Genomic DNA, 20,132 nt, shown 5'->3' on the forward strand with positions numbered 1-20,132 from the left:
GGGGTAGAGGTGTGCTTGTTTAGATTTTGGTGTTTTTCTGTCTGGCAATTGTTTGATGTTGGAGTATGTTTGTATGAGCGGGGGGGGGGGGGGGGGGACGACGACAATAGGTGGGAGACTATCCGGCACCAGGGATGGGGGCCACCAAGCTAGCTGGGCGGGCTAGCTCACAAAACGCACAGTGGGGGGTGTGTATATGTTCGGTTTATCAAGGGGATTGGGTTACAGAATGTTGTTACTGGGGGGGGGGGGGGGGGAGAGAAAATGTTCTGCTGATGAAGGAGGGACTTGGGCCAAGGGACAGAGAGGAGTTGGGGGCGGTGGCTGCCTGGGGGCGCGTCAGTGGAGGCGAGGAGCATGGGCTGGAGGCGGGTCCAAAAAAGGGGAAAGCTGATCGGCGAATGGCAATGAGCCCCCCAACTAGGCTGCTCACCTGGAATGTTCGAGGGTTAAATGGGCCGGTCAAGAGGGCACGTGTGTTTGCAACATCTTAGGGGACTGAAGGCGGATGTGGTAATGTTGCAGGAGACGCACCTTAGAGTAACTGACAGATTAGATTGAGGAAAGGCTGGGTCAGTCAGGTATTTCACTCGGGACTGGATTCAAAGACTAGAGGGGTCACGATCCTGATCAATAAGTGGGAGGTGTTTGAGGCGGGTAGAATAGTTTCGGATGTGGGAGGTCAGTACATTGTGGTCAGTGGGAAACTGGAGGGGGTGCAGGTGGTATTAGTAAATGTGTATGCGCCAAATTAGGATGATGGGGAGTTTATAAAGAGGATGCTGGGGAAGATACCGGACCTGGACTCGCACAGGTTGGTCATGGGAGGGGACTTCAACACAGTTATTGACCCTGGCTTAGACTGTCAAACTCGAAAACGGGCAGGGTGCCAGCAATGGCGAGGGAACGAGGGGGGTTCATGGAGTAGATGGGGGGAGGGTGGATCCATGGAGATTTGGACGGCCGAGGGTGAAGGAGATCTCCTTCTACTCACACGTGCATAAAGTGTACTCCCGGATCGATTTCTTCATTTTGAGCAGGGCCTTACTGGCAGGGGTGGTGGACACGGGGTACTCGGCGATCACAATCTGAGACCATGCTCCGCACTGGGTTGACCTGCAGGTTAGTAAAGACAGTAACCAGCGCCCGCACTGGAGGTTAGATGTGGGACTTTTGGCTGACGAAGGGGTGTGCGAGCGGCTGAGGAAATTTATTCAGAATTACCTGCAGGTCAACGACACGGGGGAAATTTCGGCAGCGATGGTCTGGGAAGCACTGAAGGCGGTGGTCAGAGGGGAGCTGATCTCGATACGGGCCAATAGGGAGAAGGTGGACAGGGCAGAGATGGACCGACTGGTTAAGGAGATATTACAGATCGATAGGAGGTATGCGGAGACCCCAGAGGCAGGGCCTTTCAGGGAACAGCGGAGTTCGGCTTGTTAACCACAGGGAGGGCGGTGGAGCAGCTGAGAAAGGCGAGGGGGCGATCTTATGAGTATGGAGAGTATGGAGTATGCTTGCACAGCAGCTTAGAAAGAGGGAGGCAGCCAGGTTGATAGGGAAAGTAAATGACAGAGATGGGAACCTGGTTGGAGATTCAGCAGGGGTGAATAAGGCGTTTAGGGATTTCTACAGTAGGTTGGAACCCCCTACGGGACCGGATGGGATGAGGCACTTCTTGGGGGACTGAATTTCCCAAAGGTGGACGGGGAGCGGGCAGAAGGGCTGGGGGCCCCGATCAGATTGGAAGAGATAGTGGAGGTTCTGAAGGCCATGCAGGCGGGTAAAGCCCCCGGGCCGGACGGGTACCCAGTGGAGTTTTATAAAACGTTCTCTGGGATATTGGGGCCGGTGTTGATGAGGATGTTCAATGAGGCAAGGGAAAGAGGGGTGCTGCCCCCGACGATGTCACAGGCTACGATTTCACTGATTCTGAAGCGGGACAAGAACCCGGAGCTGTGTCGGTCCGACAGTCCGATATCCCTGTTAATGTGGCGCCAAACTGCTGGCCAAAATGTTGTCAATCATGGTGCCCCCGGAAGGTAGGGAGGTGGAGGTCGTGATCGCAATGGATGCAGAAAAGGCTTTTGAGCGGGTAGAATGGGATTATCTGTGGGAGGTACTGGGAAGATTTGGATTTGGACGGGGCTTTATTGACGGGGTCAGGTTGCTGTATCATGCTCCTGTGGCAAGTGTACGGACGAATAGGACAACATCGGACTATTTTAGACTGCACCGGGGGACGAGGCAGGGATGCCCCCTCTCCCCATTGTTGTTCGCGCGAGTTCTGGAGCCGTTGGCAATTGCTCTGAGAGCCTCAAGGGGCTGGAAGGGGCTGGTCTCGCTCTATGCAGACGACCTGCTTCTGTATGTATTGGACCCATTAGAGGGGATGGAAGAAATCATGAGGATTCGAGGGGAATTTGGCCGGTTTTCGGGGTATAAGCTAAATATGGGGAAGAGTGAGATGTCTGCGATCCAGGCAAGGGGACAGCAGAGGCGATTGGGGGAGCTGCCGTTTAGATTAGTAGGGGGAAGCTTTCGGTATCTAGGCATTCAAGTGGCGCGGGAATGGGACCGGCTGCATAAATTAAATCTGGCCCGGCAAGTAGACCAAACGAAGGACGATTTTCGGAGATGGGATGCACTCCCGTTGTCATTAGCTGGGAGGGTGCAGACGGTGAAGATGACCGTCCTCCCGCGATTCCTGTTCGTGTTTCAATGTCACCCCATCTTTATTCCGCGATCGGTTTTTAAACGGGTCAACAAAGTGATCTCTGGCTTTCTTTGTGCGGACATGACCCCGGTGGTAAGGAAGGTAATGCTCGAGTGGATTTGGGGAGAGGGCGGGCTGGCGCTGCCAAATTTTAGTAACTATTACTGGGCAGTGAATATAGCCATGATCAGGAAGGGGGTGGTGGGGGAGGGGTCGGCATGGGAGCATATGGAGACGGCTTCATGCAAGGGCACCAGCTTGGGGGCGTTGGTAACTGTGCCTCTGCCGTTCACGCCGGCACGGTACTCCACCAGTAGTGGTGGCGGCCCTGAGAGTCTGGGGGCACTGGAGGAGACATGTGGGAGCAGAGGGAGCATCGGTCTGGTGCCCAATCTGCAATAATCACCGGTTTGCCCAGGGAAGTATGGAGAGGGGTTCCGGATATGGCGGAGAGCAGGGATTGAGAGAATGGGGGATATGTTTACAGAGGGGAGCTTTCCGAGTATGAAGGCGCTGGAGAAGTTTGGGTTGGGGAGGGGAAACAAATTCAGGTATCTGCAGGTGCGGGACTTCCTACGTAAGGAGGTGTCAACCTTCCCGCTCCTACCGCTAAGGGGGATTCAGGACAGGGTAGTTTCCAGAGGGTGGGTAGGAGAAGGGAGCGTCTCGGACATTTACAAGAAACTTATGGGGTCAGAGGAGACGCAGACCGAGGAGCTGAAGTGCAAGTGGCAGGAGGAGCTGGGAGGGGAGATAGAGGATGGTCTGTGGGCAGACGCGTTGAGTAGAGTCAATGCGTCCACAACATGTGCCGGGCTCAGCCTGATACAATTTAAGGTCGTTCACTGGGCTCACATGACAGTGGCCCGGATGAGCAGATTCTTTGGGGTGGAAGACAGGTGTGTAAAATGTGCGGGGGGACCAGCGAACCATGTCCACATGCTCTGGGCATGTCCGAAGCTTAGGGGATTTTGGCAGGGGTTTGCAGATGTCATGTCCACGGTGTTAAAAACAAGGGTGACACTGAGTCCAGAGGTGGCGATTTTCGAGGTGTCGGATGACCCAGGGATCCAGGAGGAGAAAGAGGCAGACGTTTTGGCCTTTGCTTCCCTGGTAGCCAAGAGACGGATACTATTAGCTTGGAGGGACTCAAAGCCCCCAAAGTCGGAGACCTGGCTATCGGACATAGCTAGCTTTCTCTGTTTGGAGAAAATCAAGTTCGCCTTGAGAGGGTCACTGTTAGGGTTCGCCCAAAGGTGGCAACTGTTCGTCAACTTCTTCGCGGAAAATTAATCGTCAGCAGAAGGGGGGGGGAAGGGGGGTTTAGTTTAGCTTAGAGTAGGGGGTTAATAAAGGTGGGACCTGTAAGGGAGGGATGTTATACGTTTTAGTTGCTGTGAAATGAAGAGTCTAAAGTTCTTGCTCCTTTTCACCAAACACCATTTATTTCACTTCCACAGCCTCTGGACAAAACTCTTAACAACACACCACCTGACAGAGGCCACCTGAAGCCCCTTTACATATCAGTGTCAATTAATGGATACTTAACATAAATGAGACAACTAATTGCAATGTCTCTTTACCCATTACTTAACAAGGGCGACGGCTTTTGCATTATGTTTATAGTTTCATGTACATTGTTTATTGTGTTGTTGTTATAATACCAAAAAATATCTCAATAAAATGTTTATTAAAAAAAAAGAAACGTTTCCGTTAGATTGCACCCAATGTTTCTCTTATTCCTACCAAAGTGAATAACCTCACATTTTTCTATAATGTACTCCTTCAGTCAACCTTGTACACACTCACTTAACCTATCTATGCATCTTTATAGATTCTGTATCCACCCCACCCCCACAATCCCCATCTAACTTTGTGACAGCTTATTTTCCTGTTTGGCGTTATAGACTGCACAGTGAGAGCAAGAAGTGAGATTAGCAGATGATCGCTTCAGACCCACACAATCAAAAGGGCAAGGATTAGAGCAGAATCATTAGAAGGGACAGGAACAATCTGCCCGCTAGTCGCCAACAGAGAAAATAAAACAGGGAGTGGACATACTGCCAGGCTTGGAATGATGGCCTGTGAGGGACAGCACTCAAGTTAAAATGTGGGAGGTCAGTATTTTAGCAATTAGAAGGTATGGAGAAAGAAGGATAATGCTAAAATCATGTCAGTCAATGCAAGAAAAGGGCAGGAAACCTATTTTTGGAGTGAAGTTAGATGAAGGAGACAAGATTTCCTTATAGTCTGTTACTCTGCTTAGTGTCCTGTTTATAAAATAAAGCAGATTGACTAATTGTGGGCGCGATTTACCGGCCTCGTCGCGCCTGGTTTGATGTCATGGCAAGGCCGTTCGATATCACGAGATTCGCGATGCTCGAGATTCAACCGAACCTTGCGAGACGTCGCGATTTGGATCTCACCCTCACTGGGCGTGGTCCGGATCAGCCTATTTAAAAGCGCCATTAAGCTCATTTAAATATGCATCAGCCGGATTCTCCCGCCGCCCGGGACCCAATGGCCGCACCAGGAGACATCGCCAAGACGCCATTTAGCACTGGTTTCCACAAACATGGACCAGTCGTAACGGCACCAGGGGGAGGGGCTCTCAGGCCCTTAAGAGACCCTGAGTGGTTGGGGACAGGGCAGGGTCGTAACCTGGCACTCCCACTGCTACCCAGACATCTTCACGCTGCCAGCCTGGCAGTGCCAAAGAGCCCAGGTGCCAGGTTGCCCATGCCATGGGTCAGGTCCAGGTGTGCCTTACCCATAATAGGTGGGTTGAAGGGGGTGCTCAAATGGGGGGTTTGAAGACCACAGTGAGAGAGGGGGTCGAAAGATTGGGGCTGCATTTAAAAATAGCATTAGCAAAATTCTTCACGCTCCATGATTTCACAAGTTTTTGGAAGGTTGAAAGCTCTGCCACACAATATTGAGAGCGAAACGCAAGTCAGTTCTGCATGTCACCTGAAGCTATGCAAGAAGTTGATAATCCAGTGCACCGTGCCTATGCATGCAGGTCAAAGCCCTTTGATTTAATGTCGAAGGATTGTTTTCCTAAACTACTGGAGACTAGCCAACTTCAATGGAGTCAGCACCATCACGTCAACAGCAACCTGCATTTACATAGCACCATTAATGCAATAAAACATCCCAACGGTTCACAGGAATGTAATCATACAAATTTGGCATCAAGCCAGATAAGGAGATTTTAGAAGGTGAAGGAATAGTACCTGTAGCAAAGCAACTGGAGGAAAGGGGTGTATTGATTAAAACACACAGCTCATCGAATAGCCCAGTTTGGCCTGTAAAAAAGGCAAATGGTACATGGCGCCTGACCGTTGACTACAGAAAGGCAAACCTGTATATTGATAAGAAAGCCACTTTTGGGGGCTGACCCTTCCACCATTTTTAATGCCCTAACACCAGAACTTGAGTGGTTTTCAGTTCTAGACATGGCCAATGGCTTTTGGTCGGTACGACTAGCATAGGAGGTGCAACCATGGTTTGCCTTTACCATTCAACAGCACAGTACACCTGGGCAAGACTACCACAGGGTTTTCATAATGGCCTCACAGAACCATTTGAGGGAACTTCCTGAGTTGCCCTCCACCATTATCCAGTATGTGGATGACATTCTGTTGGCCACTATTGAAGAAGAGGATCATGAGACTTACGTGTTCTTCTGGACCATCTCCGTCAGAGAGGACAAATTGCCCAACAGGAGGTTGTCTACTTAAGCCAGAAGATTTCAAAGGGCAAAAGATTTCTCAGCAGGTGACAAAAATCTTGGTCAAAGGAGGACAGGAGTGAGGTCCATGGAACTGTAACATAGTGAGAGTCAGCACCTTGAGGAGGGGAGGGGAGTGTGGTCCATGGAACTGTACCCCAGTGAGAGTCAGCACCTTCAGGAGAGGAGGAGAGTGAGGTCCATGAAACTGTACCCCTGTGAAAGTCAGCACCTTCAGGAGAGGAGGGGAGTGGGATCCATGGAACATACCCCAGAGAGAGTCAGCACCTTCAGAGGAGGGCAGTGGGGTCTGTGGAACTGTATCTTAGATCCTGCCAGCGTCTTCAAGTTAAGAAGCGCATTCTGGGGAAGGTGGGACCTGTACAAGCAGGACGGGTTGCATCTGAACCAGAGGGGCACCAATATCCTGGGAGGGAGGTTTTCTAGTACTCTTTGGGAGGGTTTAAACTAATTTGGCAGGGGAATGGGAACCGGATTTGTAGTCCAGCAACTAAGGTAGCCGATATTCAGCGTGTAATGAGGCAGTGGGGAAGGGAACACTGACAAAGGAGAGTACTTGCAGGCACGGAGATGGGTTGAAGTGTGTATACTTCAACGCAAGAAGCATCAGGAATAAGGTGGGTGAACTTAAGGCATGGATCGGTACTTCGGACTACGATGTGGTGGCCATCACGGAAACTTGGATAGAAGAGGGGCAGAAATGGTTGTTGAAGGTCCCTGGTTATAGATGTTTCAATAAGATTAGGGAGGGTGGTGAAAGAGGTGGGGAGTGGCATTATTAATTAGAGATAGTATAACAGCTGCAGAAAGGCAGTTCGAGGAGTATCACCCTATTGAGGTAGTATGGGTTGAAGTCAGAAATAGGAAAGGCGCAGTCACCTTGTTAGGAGTTTTCTATAGGCCCCCCAATAGTAGCAGAGATGTGGAGGAACAGATTGGGAAACAGATTTTGGAAAGGTGCAGAAGTCATAGGGTAGTAGTCATGGGCGACTTTAACTTCCCAAATATTGAGTGGAAACTCTTTAGATCAAATAGTTTGGATGGGGTGGTGTTTGTGCAGTGTGTCCAGGAAGCTTTTCTAACACAGTATGTAGATTGTCCGACCAGAGGAGGGGCAATATTGGATTTAGTACTGGGTCATGAACCAGGGCAAGTGATAGATTTGTTAGTGGGGGAGCATTTTGGAGATAGTGACCACAATTCTGTGACTTTCACTTTAGTAATGGAGAGGGATAGGTACGTGCAACAGGGCAAGGTTTACAATTGGGGGAAGGGTAAATACGATGTTGTCAGACAAGAATTGAAGTGCATAAGTTGGGAACATAGGCTGGCAGGGAAGGACACAAGTGAAATGTGGAACTTGTTCAATGAACAGGTGCTACGTGTCCTTGATATGTATGTCCCTGTCAGGCAGGGAAGAGATGGTCGAGTGAGGGAACCATGGTTGACAAGAGAGGTTGAATGTCTTGTTAAGAGGAAAAAGGTGACTTATGTAAGGCTGAGGAAACAAGGTTCAGACAGGGCATTGGAGGGATACAAGATAGCCAGGAGGGAACTGAAGAAAGGGATTAGGAGAGCTAAGAGAGGGCATGAACAATCTTTGGCGGGTAGGACCAAGGAAAACCCCAAGGCCTTTTACACATATGTGAGAAATATGAGAATGACTAGAGCGAGGGTAGGTCCGATCAAGGACAGTAGCGGGAGATTGTGTATTGAGTCTGAAGAGATAGGAGAGGTCTTGAACGAGTACTTTTCTTCTGTATTTACAAATGAGAGGGGCGATATTGTTGGAGAGGACAGTGTGAAACAGATTGGTAAGCTCGAGGAGATACTTGTTAGGAAGGAAGATATGTTGGGCATTTTGAAAAACTTGAGGATAGACAAGTCCCCCGGGCCTGACGGGATATATCCAAGGATTCTATGGGAAGCAAGAGATGAAATTGCAGAGCCGTTGGCAATGATCTTTTCATCCTCACTGTCAACAGGGGTGGTACCAGGGGATTGGAGAGTGGCGAATGTCGTGCCCCTGTTCAAAAAAGGAACTAGGGATAACCCTGGGAATTATAGGCCAGTTAGGGATAACCCTGGGAATTATAGGCCAGTTAGTCTTACTTCGGTGGTAGGCAAAGTAATGGAAAGGGTACTGAAGGATAGGATTTCTGAGTATCTGGAAAGACACTGCTTGATTAGGGATAGTCAGCACGGATTTGTGAGGGGTAGGTCTTGCCTTACAAGTCTTATTGAATTCTTTGAGGAGGTGACCAAGCATGTGGATGAAGGTAAAGCAGTGGATGTAGTGTACATGGATTTTAGTAAGGCATTTGATAAAGTTCCCCATGGTAGGCATATGCAGAAAGTAAGGAGGCATGGGATAGTGGGAAATTTGGCCAGTTGGATAACGAACTGGCTAACCGATAGAAGTCAGAGAGTGGTGGTGGGTGGCAAATATTCAGCCTGGATCCCAGTTACCAGTGGCGTACCGCAGGGATCAGTTCTGGGTCCTCTGCTGTTTGTGATTTTCATTAATGACTTGGATGAGGGAGTTGAAGGGTGGGTCAGTAAATTTGCAGACAATACGAAGATTGGTGGAGCTGTGGATAGTAAGGAGGGCTGTTGTCGGCTGCAAAGAGACATAGATAGGATGCAGAGCTGGGCTGAGAAGTGGCAGATGGAGTTTAACCCTGAAAAGTGTGAGGTTGTCCATTTTGGAAGGACAAATATGAATACGGAATACAGGGTTAATGGTAGAGTTCTTGGCAATGTGGAGGAGCAGAGAGATCTTGGGGTCTATGTTCATACATCTTTGAAAGTTGCCACTCAAGTGGATAGAGTTGTGAAGAAGGCCTATGGTGTGCTCGCGTTCATTTACAGAGGGATTGAATTTAAGAGCCGTGAGGTGATGATGCAGCTGTACAAAACTTTGGTAAGGCCACATTTGGAGTACTGTGTACAGTTCTGGTCGCCTCATTTTAGGAAGGATGTGGAAGCTCTGGAAAAGGTGCAAAGAAGATTTACCAGGATGTTGCCTGGAATGGAGAGTAGGTCTTACGAGGAAAGGTTGAGGGTGCTAAGCCTTTTCTCATTAGAACGGAGAAGGATGAGGGGCGACTTGATAGAGGTTTATAAGATGATCAGGGGAATAGATAGAGTAGACAGTCAGAGACTTTTTCCCCGGGTGGAACACACCATTACAAGGGGACATAAATTTAAGGTGAAAGGTGGAAGATATAGGAGGGATATCAGAGGTAGGTTCTTTACCCAGAGAGTAGTGGGGGCATGGAATGCACTGCCTGTGGAAGTAGTTGAGTCGGAAACATTAGGGACCTTCAAGCAGCTATTGGATAGGTACATGGATTACGGTAAAATGATATAGTGTAGATTTATTTGTTCTTAAGGGCAGCACGGTAGCATTGTGGATAGCACAATTGCTTCACAGCTCCAGGGTCCCAAATTCGATTCCGGCTTGGGTCACTGTCTGTGCGGAGTCTGCACGTCCTCCCCGTGTCTGCGTGGGTTTCCTCCGGGTGCTCCGGTTTCCTCCCACAGTCCAAAGGTGTGCGGGTTAGGTGAATTGGCCAATGATAAATTGCCCTTAATGTCCAAATTGCCCTTGGTGTTGGGTGGAGGTGTTGAGTTTGGGTAGGGTGCTCTTTCCAAGAGCCGGTGCAGACTCAAAGGGCCGAATGGCCTCCTTCTGCACTGTAAATTCAATGATAATCTAGGATTAATCTAGGACAAAGGTTCGGCACAACATCGTGGGCCGAAGGGCCTGTTCTGTGCTGTATTTTCTATGAAGGGAGCATGAAAGTTAATAAAAATTAATCCCCCAATGTATTCAGTTGTTTTTCCTTTCAAAATGCAATCAGAGACTGGCAGGTGTGGTATTGGGAGTGTGTGTGGAGATTGTAGCAGGAATTAAGTCACCTGTTTACTACTGAAGTTTAAACTGTTATAATTAGAGCCTGCACTCTGCATTGTATGAGATAAAATAAGCACCCGCTCTTTCACAAGACTTGTTGGTAACCTCAGAAACCTCAGGATATCACACTCTAACTCAGTTAAAGGGGAACCTTGCAATACTTTAGGAGATTCTATTTATGATAGAAACAATACCGGGGTTTAGTTTAAAAATTCTTCCTTGGGTTGCAGTCATCACTCAAGGATGACATTTACTGCTCACCTATAGATGAATTGACTTAAGGGCCACTTCAGAGGGCAGTTAAGAGTCAACCACATGGTGTGGCCCTGGAATCACAAATAGGCCAGACTGGATGGTGACAGCCAGTTTCACCCTCTTAAAGGACATCAGCAAACCAGTTGAATTTCCATCTGACAACTTCACGGTCACTTTTAATGATACCAGCTTTTTATTCCTGAATCCAAATTCGAAAACTGCCAGAGGGTGGGGATTTGAACTCTCATTAGTATCACAGAAGAATCATAGAATTCCTACAGTGCAGAAGGATGCCATTCGGCCCATCGAGTCTGCACCAACCCATTTAAGCCCTCACGTCCACGCTATCCCCGTAACCCAATAACCCCAGCTAACCTTTTTTGGTCACTAAGGGCAATTTATCATGGCCAATCCACCTAACCTGCACGTCTTTGGACTGTGGGAGGAAACCGGAGCACCCGGAGGAAACCCACGCAGACACGGGAGAACGTGCAGACTCCACACAGACAGTGACCCAAGCTGGGAATCTAACCTGGGACCCTGGAGCTGTGAAGCCACAGAGCTATCCACTTGTGCTACCGTGCTCCGCAGCCCATGGACAATAGGGACAATTTAAGCATGGCCAATCTATCTAACCTGCACATCTCTGGACTGGTGGAAACCGGAGCACCCAGAGGAAACCTATACAGACATGAGGAAAAAGAGCATACTCCACACAGTCAGCCAAGGCCGGAACTAAACTCCGGTCCCTGGTGCTGTGAGGCAGCAGTGCTAACCACTGTGCCTACAATTCACAGGTCCAGTAACACAATCATCAATTGTGAAAGAAAGGCATTGGAGAGGGGTTGGGGGGGGGGGGGGGGTAAGAGAGCTAAGTGGGTTTAAGGAGGGAATAGAAGATAGCCCAAATTGCCTTCCCAGTTAAATCATTTGGAAGTGTAGCTACTGTTGGGATGTAGGAATCACGGTAACCAGTTTGTGCACAGCAGGATCCCACAAACAGCAATGTGATATAACAACCTGATGATCTGCACAGACTGAGGGATAAATATCAGTCAGGGCACTGGCGAGAACTCCCCTACCTTTCATCAAAACAGTGGCATGGGATCTTCTCACTTCCAACCCAGGGGGGCAGACAGCACCTTGAATGTGTTGTCTGAAAGACGGCATTAGAAAACTGCACTTGTAATCCATATTTTGTCTGGGTCTCACCCTGCATTATCGACCAAACCTACATTTGCAATGACCTACCATTGACTTGGGCTTCGTGGTTGCGACCATATTGGCCAAAGTGTCCTCTTCATCCATTTGACTGAAGACATGAGCGTCGTAGGCTACCGTTATTGAAACCTCTTCCATCATTTTGACAGAAAAGTGTTGAATAAAAATAAATTAAAAAAATATAGGGAAAAGTATCACGAGGCTCACGAGTCTGTGCTGCATCCACTCTGGGCACAGAAACTAGTGGTGGTGAAAGAGCTGATTAAGATCTTCCTCCTTTCTACTTGAATCATGGGTTATGCATCAGAGACTCCATCACCAGTTGAACGCACACCGTCTCCCCATCGATAGAAACCAAATTGTCGAAGAGTCAGAGTTTGATTTAACGAGCTGCTCGCTCTCTCTCTCTCTCCACATTTGTGCCGAAGCCCGATTCTCCGGTTGCCAGTCAGAATTCAGAAGACGAAAAGAGGTTGAGGGACGGGGAGCCAAAGTCAATGGTATGCTGTCTCATCCCTCGAGTTGAGCACGCCCACTGAAGGAGATCCTCGACTGCAGCTTGCTGACCACTTCCTGCTCGCTTTCTGCCAGAATTTAAAAGTGGGGATGATGGGGGCGGGGGGCGTGTGTTAGCATTGCCCGCCTGCCTGTTCTAGCTCATGATTCTCCAGTGTGCCTTTCCTCAAAGGGCAAGGCTCGCAGAGCACTTAGACAGTCGAAGGAGACACTCTGGGCATTAGCCTTTGAAAAGCTTGAGGGCAGCAGCTGTGGAGACTGAGGTTTCAGTCCACACGCATCCACATTTAACTCTTACACACAAACTCTGAGGCTCTTCGCAGCCTTTACTTTAAAAAAAAACAGCAGCGCAATCAGTGGGAACTGACCCAGGGCTACCTCAAAACAGACTTAACTATTTCCTGGCGCCTATCTCTCCCATCGCAGGTGTCTTATAGATTCCAGGTTTGAGGATTTCCCGATGGATCCATCTGACTAGTCTCACAATCTCTCTCGGGTCCTGTAGAAAGAGAGTAACAGGTTCTTCAGGTGAAGCAGGACGTCAGGAGGTTCTGGAACATTCGCACACCATTTTTCATGATGTGGGCCACCTGTTCCTCAAAGAGCTGGAGCCAGTTTCCCCTCCCACACTCTCTCGAAGCTGGTTGCAGTTTTCACAGCCAGTGTGGATACCAGGAAGCAGCAGCAGCAATCAAAAGCAAGCTTTCAGATGCTCCGCATTCCTCACCAATTCACGTGCTTTCTTTTAAGGAGTGGCTTGTTTCAGTCCATCAGTTCCTGAGGGCAGGTTAATGAGCTGCAGAAAGAGAGGAGCGGCCCTCCACAGCTCAATGTCACAGCAGTCAGAGTAATGAGAAATACTGCTCCTCAACGTAACTTAGATACAGTAAAACTCAGAGGGAAACGCAACTGATGTTAATTCGGCAACACTTACTCCTGCACGAGGATTAGTCCACTTTACAGATTATCCGGGGGGGCAGGGATGGAAACTATTTTGTTGGATAATCTGCAGCTATTTAACAGTTCAACACTTCTCAAAGAGCTGAAAGAAAAAGATGTGCAGGTTGGATTGGCCATGCTAAAATTGCCCCTTAGTGTCCAAAAATGTGCAGGTGCGGTGGGGTTAAGGGAATAGGATGAGGGAGTGGTCCTAGGTAGGGTGCTCTTTCAAAGGGTCGGTGCAGACATAATGGACCGAATGGCCTCCTTTCTAGGTATTCTAAAAGAATTGATTGCATTGATTTAGTGCCTTTCATGATGTCAAGACTTCCTCAAGTGCTTTACAGCCAATTAAGTACTAGTGAAGTGCAGTCAGAAACACAACCACGTTTGCGCACAGCAAGATCTCACAGTGATCAATCACCAGATGGTACATTTGTGATGTTGGTTAGTGGATAAATATTGGCCAGTGCACCTGGGAGAACTTCCCCTGCTCTTCTTCATATAGTGCTACAGAAACCTTTACACCCGCCTGAGGGGACAGACAGACTTGGTTTAATATTTCCTTTCAAGGACAGCACCTCTGCCAGTGCAGCACTCCCTCAGTACTGCACAGAACTGTCAGCCCAGATAATAGGCTCCCGGGTGCAGGACATGAACAGATTCTGAAGCCAACAATTGTATTAGCATAGAACAGAGAGGAATCCAGTGAGTGTTAAGTGTTCACATGAGAATGGGGAGAGGATAAAATCTTTCCCCAGCCTCTCCCCCACATATCACTGTCCGGAAGCCCATGGGGAAGGAGCCAACAGGGAAACATTAACTCACAGGACAGGAGTCATAATATACAACAGCATCTTCACCTCAGCACTCTTTCAGCAAGCACTACAGCTGTGACCTGCATTCGACTGGCCGAAGGGCCTTTTGCAACGGAAGATTCTCTCACGTTTTACTCAGGGTCAAGGTTTCAGATTTTCTCAGAATCTCTCCTGTTCTTCACATATTGCTTAGACATTTCACATTCACCCTGACAAGGCAGGCCTTGGTTTAATGTTTCTCCTACAGATACCACAGACAGTGCAGCAATGCACAAAAACATCAGCCTGGATCAAGCAGTCAACTCTTTGCCAGTGACGCTTGAACCCACGGCATTCTGACTCAAGAGGCATGTGTGCTACCCACTGGACCAAAGCTGACATTAAGCATGTATCATGTGGTTAGGTGCAGAATGAAGCTCCCTCTGCACCTAACTCAGAGGCCTGGTGCAGAACAAGTTAGATCCAGAGACAACCGAGATTAAAAGTGACAGGGCGTGAATGTGGTGGATGGTAATGCCTGTAGCACACTGGCCGCATGGTGAGAGAAACTTGTCCCTCAAGCTTCAACGCTGAGTTTCTGAACATTGTACGAAGTCTAAGACTTCTTACTGTGCTCACCCCAGTCCAATGCCGGCATCTCCACGTCATCTTCTGAACATTGGCAGGTGGGGAAATTTCCTAGCTACAAACCAGCCCAGAGGTTCAAGCAGACACTTGGGCTTTGCAGAGAGTCATCCCACAGTGTATGTTGTTCTGGTACAAGATAACCTCAACAGGAGACACTTATGAATCAGTATTCTAGACAAGCTGATGATTGGAGCATTCCACATCAGATCAGGGGCAATATTCCAAAAGATGCTCCATTTCAAAAGTACTTACTCTGGCCATGAAAAGCAATATGATAAACTTTCAACCTATACTGCCATCAGTCCAAAAACAAAGTCACTCCAACTTCAGTTATTGAGCTCCAGCAGGCAGATGATGCTGGTCCTGTGCTCACTCAAACTGAATTTCAGCTTGTTTGCTTCTCTGAAGAATATGAGAATATGGGCCTTTCATCAAGTACCCAGAAAACTAAGGATGTCGGTTGAGATCACGGTGAAATCCTGGAAAAAGTGTACCATTTTCTGGGTCTTGTGAGCCTCCTCTTGACAAAGGGAGACATAGGTGACAAAATTTTTCCTTGCCTACACTGTACCGGTCAGCCTTCAGCCAATTGAGAAAAAGAGTATTTGAGGACATGGATCCCAAACGCGAGACAAAGGTCATGGTTTATTGGCAGCAGTGATCCCTGCACTCCTATCTGCTTTCAGAGCCTTGGACAACCTACAGCAGGCAGCTGAAAATACTGGAAAAGTATCACCAGTGGTGTCTTCACAAGATCGTGCAAATCCGATGGCAAGAAAGATGGTGTCTTGTCCCAAGCCAATCTGCCTTGTATTGACGGAATCCCTTCAGGAATGTCTGCAAAGAATCCCTGAACAGGTCAACCATCCTGCCGACTCATGGGGAGTGCCTGACCAAAATGGAGGTGCAGCACCTGGAAAGACACCACCAAACACATTGAGACTTCATTAGGTATTTGCAGAGGTGAAGTGAGGCATCGGGGGGGTTGGGCGGCACACAAAAACTCAACGACCCAACCCTTCAAACATCACCAACCCCGTGCTGGTGTGGCAGAAGCTGCAGATCATACAATGGACTTCTTGGAACCCATCGAACCAAAGGAGAACATTGAACATTACAGCGCAGTACAGGCCCTTCGGCCCTCGATGTTGCGCCGACAAGTGGCACGGGAGGGAGAGGAGAGGAGGGCGGGGGGAATAGAGGAAGGCTGTGTTGGTGGGGAGGAGAAGAGGGTGCGAGAGAGAGTGCATGAGAACGAGCAAGAGTGGAGCAGGACGAGAGAGAGAGAGAGAGATGGGATGAAGCAGGGGAGAAAAAGTTAGGAGGGCGGCACAGGGCAGCAAGAGGGTGAAGGCACAGGGAAGAGTGGAGGGGCAATGCAGGGGGAGCGAGAGAGGAAGGAGGACAGCTCGGAGGGGGTGGGGGGAGAGGGGGAGAGAAAGAAAGAGGGAGAGAACGAGAGAGAGAGGAAAATGGTGCAAGTGGAGAGAAAAAGGAGGAAGCAATGGGTAATAGGAGAAAAAGAGTGAGATCGCGAGACCAAGAGAGCACATGAGAGTGAGAACAAGGCATACAGTGTGGAGTGAGAGAGAGGGAGTAAGAGGAGAGTGCAAGGGGGAATGAAAGAGAGGACAGGCATGGGTGAGAGAGGGAAAGGGAGAGGTACTTATTATACTCCTCATCAAGATACTAAAGACAGCTCTCGGCCAGATTGTAAAGTAACCTGTACAGAAGTCCGGAAGGGACTCATCACTGGAGGAGTGTCGTGCCAGCTTCGACTTGTGTTACTACACAACTGTCCAATCCAGTAGCAATGGCACAATCACAGTGAAGACCAGCAGCCTGACAATACATTCAGAAGGAGCTAGATCAGAAGCAGGAGCAGCATTCCTCAGCATGGAAAGCCAAGTAATCAATTCTGTATACGTTATTGGTTCCTAGCATGAAGATTGTACATTGGAAAGGGTCATGTAGAGCGATCAGCAGTGGGAGGGTGGCATATAATAATCTTTATTATTGTCACAAGTAGGCTTACATTAACACTGCAATGAAGTTACTGTGAAAAAATCCTAGTCGCCACATTCCAGCGCCTGTTTTGGTACACTGAGGGAGAATTCAGAATATCCAATTTACCTAACAAGCACGTCTTTCGGGACCTGTGGGAGGAAACCGGAGCACCCGGAGGAAACTCAGGCAGACACAGGGAGAATGGGCGGACTCCACACAGACAGTGACCCAAGTCGGGAATCGAACCTCGAACCTTGGCTCTGTGAAGCAACAGTGCTAACCACTATCCTACCCTTTGCCGTCCATGGCACCTCAGTTACAGCACAAGGGTAAAAGAAACAATGAGAGATTTCCATTACATCGCAGAGTAGTTTGCAGCCAATGAAGTGCAAATTGGACAAAAGTAAATTTGTAAAGTCAGACGTTTATTGCAAATTGTTTCTCTTGTTATCATCTGGATGATAGTTTGGCAGAATCAGAAAGTTGCCAGTGCCTCCCAGACCAATCTCCCTGGCTCCAATACTGCCTCCATTCCCTCATCCTCTTGGACTAGTTACAACATCCTCGGTATCCTGATACATGCTTTCCCTTCCTGATACTGGCAAATTAGACCTTGTATCCTGACTTTCCACCTCGATATGCTACTCTGGTTCAGCAAACACAGACCACTCAGTGAGCAAGCTTCATAGCAGGAGTGAGTCTTCACTTGCTGAGCACCTTGGAAATTTAACAGACCCAGAGATTGAACAGAGAACCCTCGTCATTTGGGTTTCAGTCAGAGGGATATGTCACATATTTCTACATATTTCCCTCGACTCCAAACGGTGCCAGGGCAAATGTTTAGTTCTCCAGAAAAGTGAAGTCTGAGGAGCGACCTAACAGAGAGGTTTAAGACGATGAAGAGTTTAATAGGGCAGCTATTGAGAAAATGAGGGTTTAATATTCAAGGCCATGAATAGAAGCGAGGGCAGCACGGTGGCGCAGTGGTTAACACTGGGACTGTGGCGCTGAGGACCCGGGTTCAAATCCTGGCCCTGGGTCACTATCTGTGTTGCGTTTGCACATTCTCCCAGTGTCTGCGTGGGTTTCACCCCCACAACCCAAAGATGTGCAGGGTGGGTGGATTGGCCAAGCTAAATTGCCCCTTAATTGAAAAGAAAAATAGTTGGGTACTCTTAATTTTTTTTAAAAAATGAATAGAAGCTGACGATAGGAATTCAGGAAAACCGCTTAACTCAGTGGTGAGAATGCACAACTTGTGATTATATGGAGTTTTAAAAACATGGGATGTGGGCATCGCTGGCAAGGCCGACACTTGTTGTCCATTCTAATTGCTCTTGAACTGAGCGACCACATTGCTGTGGGTCTGGAGTCACATGTAGGCCAGACCATTACCTGGTCTGCATGGATGGCAAATTTCCTTCTCTGAAGGACATCAGTGAACCAGATGGGGTTTTACTACAATCATTTCATGGTCATCATTAACGAGCTTTTAATTCCAGATTTATTCATTGAATTTAAATTCCACAGCTGCCATGGTGGGATTTGAACCCGAGTCCCCAGAGCATTAGCCTGGCCTCTGGATTACTAGTCGAGTGACATTACCACTACACCACCTCCCCCCCTCGATTCACCTTACCTCAAGGTGAAGAATAGAATAGATGCTTTGAAGGGTAGATACATGACGGAGAAAGCCACGAGACTGAAGCATAAACACTCGCTTGGACTGGTTGGGTCAAATGCCCTGTTTATGTGCTGTATAATTGGATGTATTCCTCATCACACTGTGGCTCGGGCTCCACACTGTTAGTCAGGTTTATTAAGCAGTAATTAATTAAATGCAGAGCATCAACTACAACAGTAATTACAGACTATTGGTAACAAAGGCATTTTTCCTGCACTCACTCAGTGTAAGGTAAAAGTGCACTTGGACCGTGGTTGCTGATTAATCTTGTGTTGCTTTGTTCATGACAACAGCTTCCGACCCGCCCAGTTATTGAAGACTCTTATTCTTTAAACATCTTCAAAGGTTCCCTCTACCCGAGCCCGAAACTCAAACATTTCTCTCTAGTTTTTTTTCCCTCAATTCCCTCATGCTCTCGCTAAGCTAATCTTGTCCACAAGATCCATCTCTTGCACCAGACCTTAAACTGTTGCCCACTGATTTTGCCTTTCTGGCCCCCAGGTTAGTTTATTAATTGTTCTCTCTCTTCAGGTGCAGTCCACTCTGCTTCAACTTTGCTGTCATCACCCCCTTGGGGAAAATAAACAACCCTTGAATTCTCCGTCCTTGCAAATTAGCACCCCATATCCAATCTCTGCAAAGTCACTAAACATGTCACCGCATCCCAAGTCTATGCCCATCCTTCTTGAATCTCCATGCTGAATTTCTCCCAATCAGGTTTCTACCTTGCCAGTGTTAAAACACTTCTTAGGATGTCATTTGTGATTTTTGCTATCTGACCATAGTAAACCATCTCTTCTCAAACCAGTCTGTTTCCTTTGATGAAGTTGATCACCCTTGTCCTCCTCCAACACCTCTCCCTCTCTTAACCAGCGAGTTGGGATTACACTTGCCTGGTTACGGCCTTAACTATTCACAGCCAATTAATCGATTGAATGGCTGCTCATCCCAATCCTGTACTGTTAGCCCTGGTGACGTCCAAAGATGTATACTTGGCCCCCTCCTATTTCATATTTACATACTGCTCTTCAGTGACAGCAACCAAAAACAAAGCATGTATGCGAACGGCAACCAGTTCCACCTCACCATCAAATCCTCTGAACACCCCCTCCCCTAACCCCACCCGTCTCAAAATTGTTTGTATGACATCCAGCAGTGAATGAGCAGAAATTTTCCCCAACTAAATGCTGGGATAACCAAAGCCATTGCCTTTGGTACCTGCCACCAAGTCCATACTGAATAAAATGTTTGCAATCATCATCATGTTTGACCGAAGTGAACTTGTGACCACGTATCCAAGTTATCACAAAGACCACTTATAATTCCATGTGAAACATCACTCGATTCCACCCTGTGCCTCAGTGTATCTTAGTTTGCTCTAAACTTGCCTATTCCAACCCACTGCTGCTGGTCTTCTACATTCTACCCTTCAAACTTGCGGTTATCCAAAATGCGGCTGCCAGTGTCCCACCATGAACCATATCCTGTTCACCCATCACCCACTCTGCTTGCTGACCTGCATTTATCTCCTGGTTAAGCAACCCCCCTGGATTTTAAAACACTCGAGTGTTGTTTCCAAATCCTTCCAATGCCTTGTTCGTCACCCCCGTAATGCTCGTGCAAAGCATCTTGGGCTTCCTTATTACATTAAAGGCGCTGGATAAATAAAGTTGCTA

At 48.1% G+C, this 20,132-nt stretch overlaps 1 protein-coding gene across 5 annotated transcripts in view; it reads right to left on the bottom strand.

The window, feature by feature from the left end:
* The window catches only part of rabgap1l (RAB GTPase activating protein 1-like), a 934,074-nt gene that overhangs the window by 74,406 nt on the left and 839,536 nt on the right, over window positions 1-20,132 (bottom strand). The window contains exon 1 of one of the 5 annotated variants that reach the window (XM_072511775.1): window positions 11,896-13,053. The exons of the other annotated variants lie outside the window; for them this stretch is intronic. Within the exon in view, the coding sequence (XP_072367876.1) occupies window positions 11,896-12,006 (111 nt within the window). The 5' untranslated portion in view covers window positions 12,007-13,053. Of the gene's footprint in view, window positions 1-11,895; window positions 13,054-20,132 lie in introns of those variants that run through there. 5 annotated transcript variants of the gene reach the window in all.

This window comes from Scyliorhinus torazame, chromosome 7, assembly GCF_047496885.1.
Source record: "Scyliorhinus torazame isolate Kashiwa2021f chromosome 7, sScyTor2.1, whole genome shotgun sequence".
Lineage (NCBI taxonomy): Eukaryota > Metazoa > Chordata > Chondrichthyes > Carcharhiniformes > Scyliorhinidae > Scyliorhinus > Scyliorhinus torazame.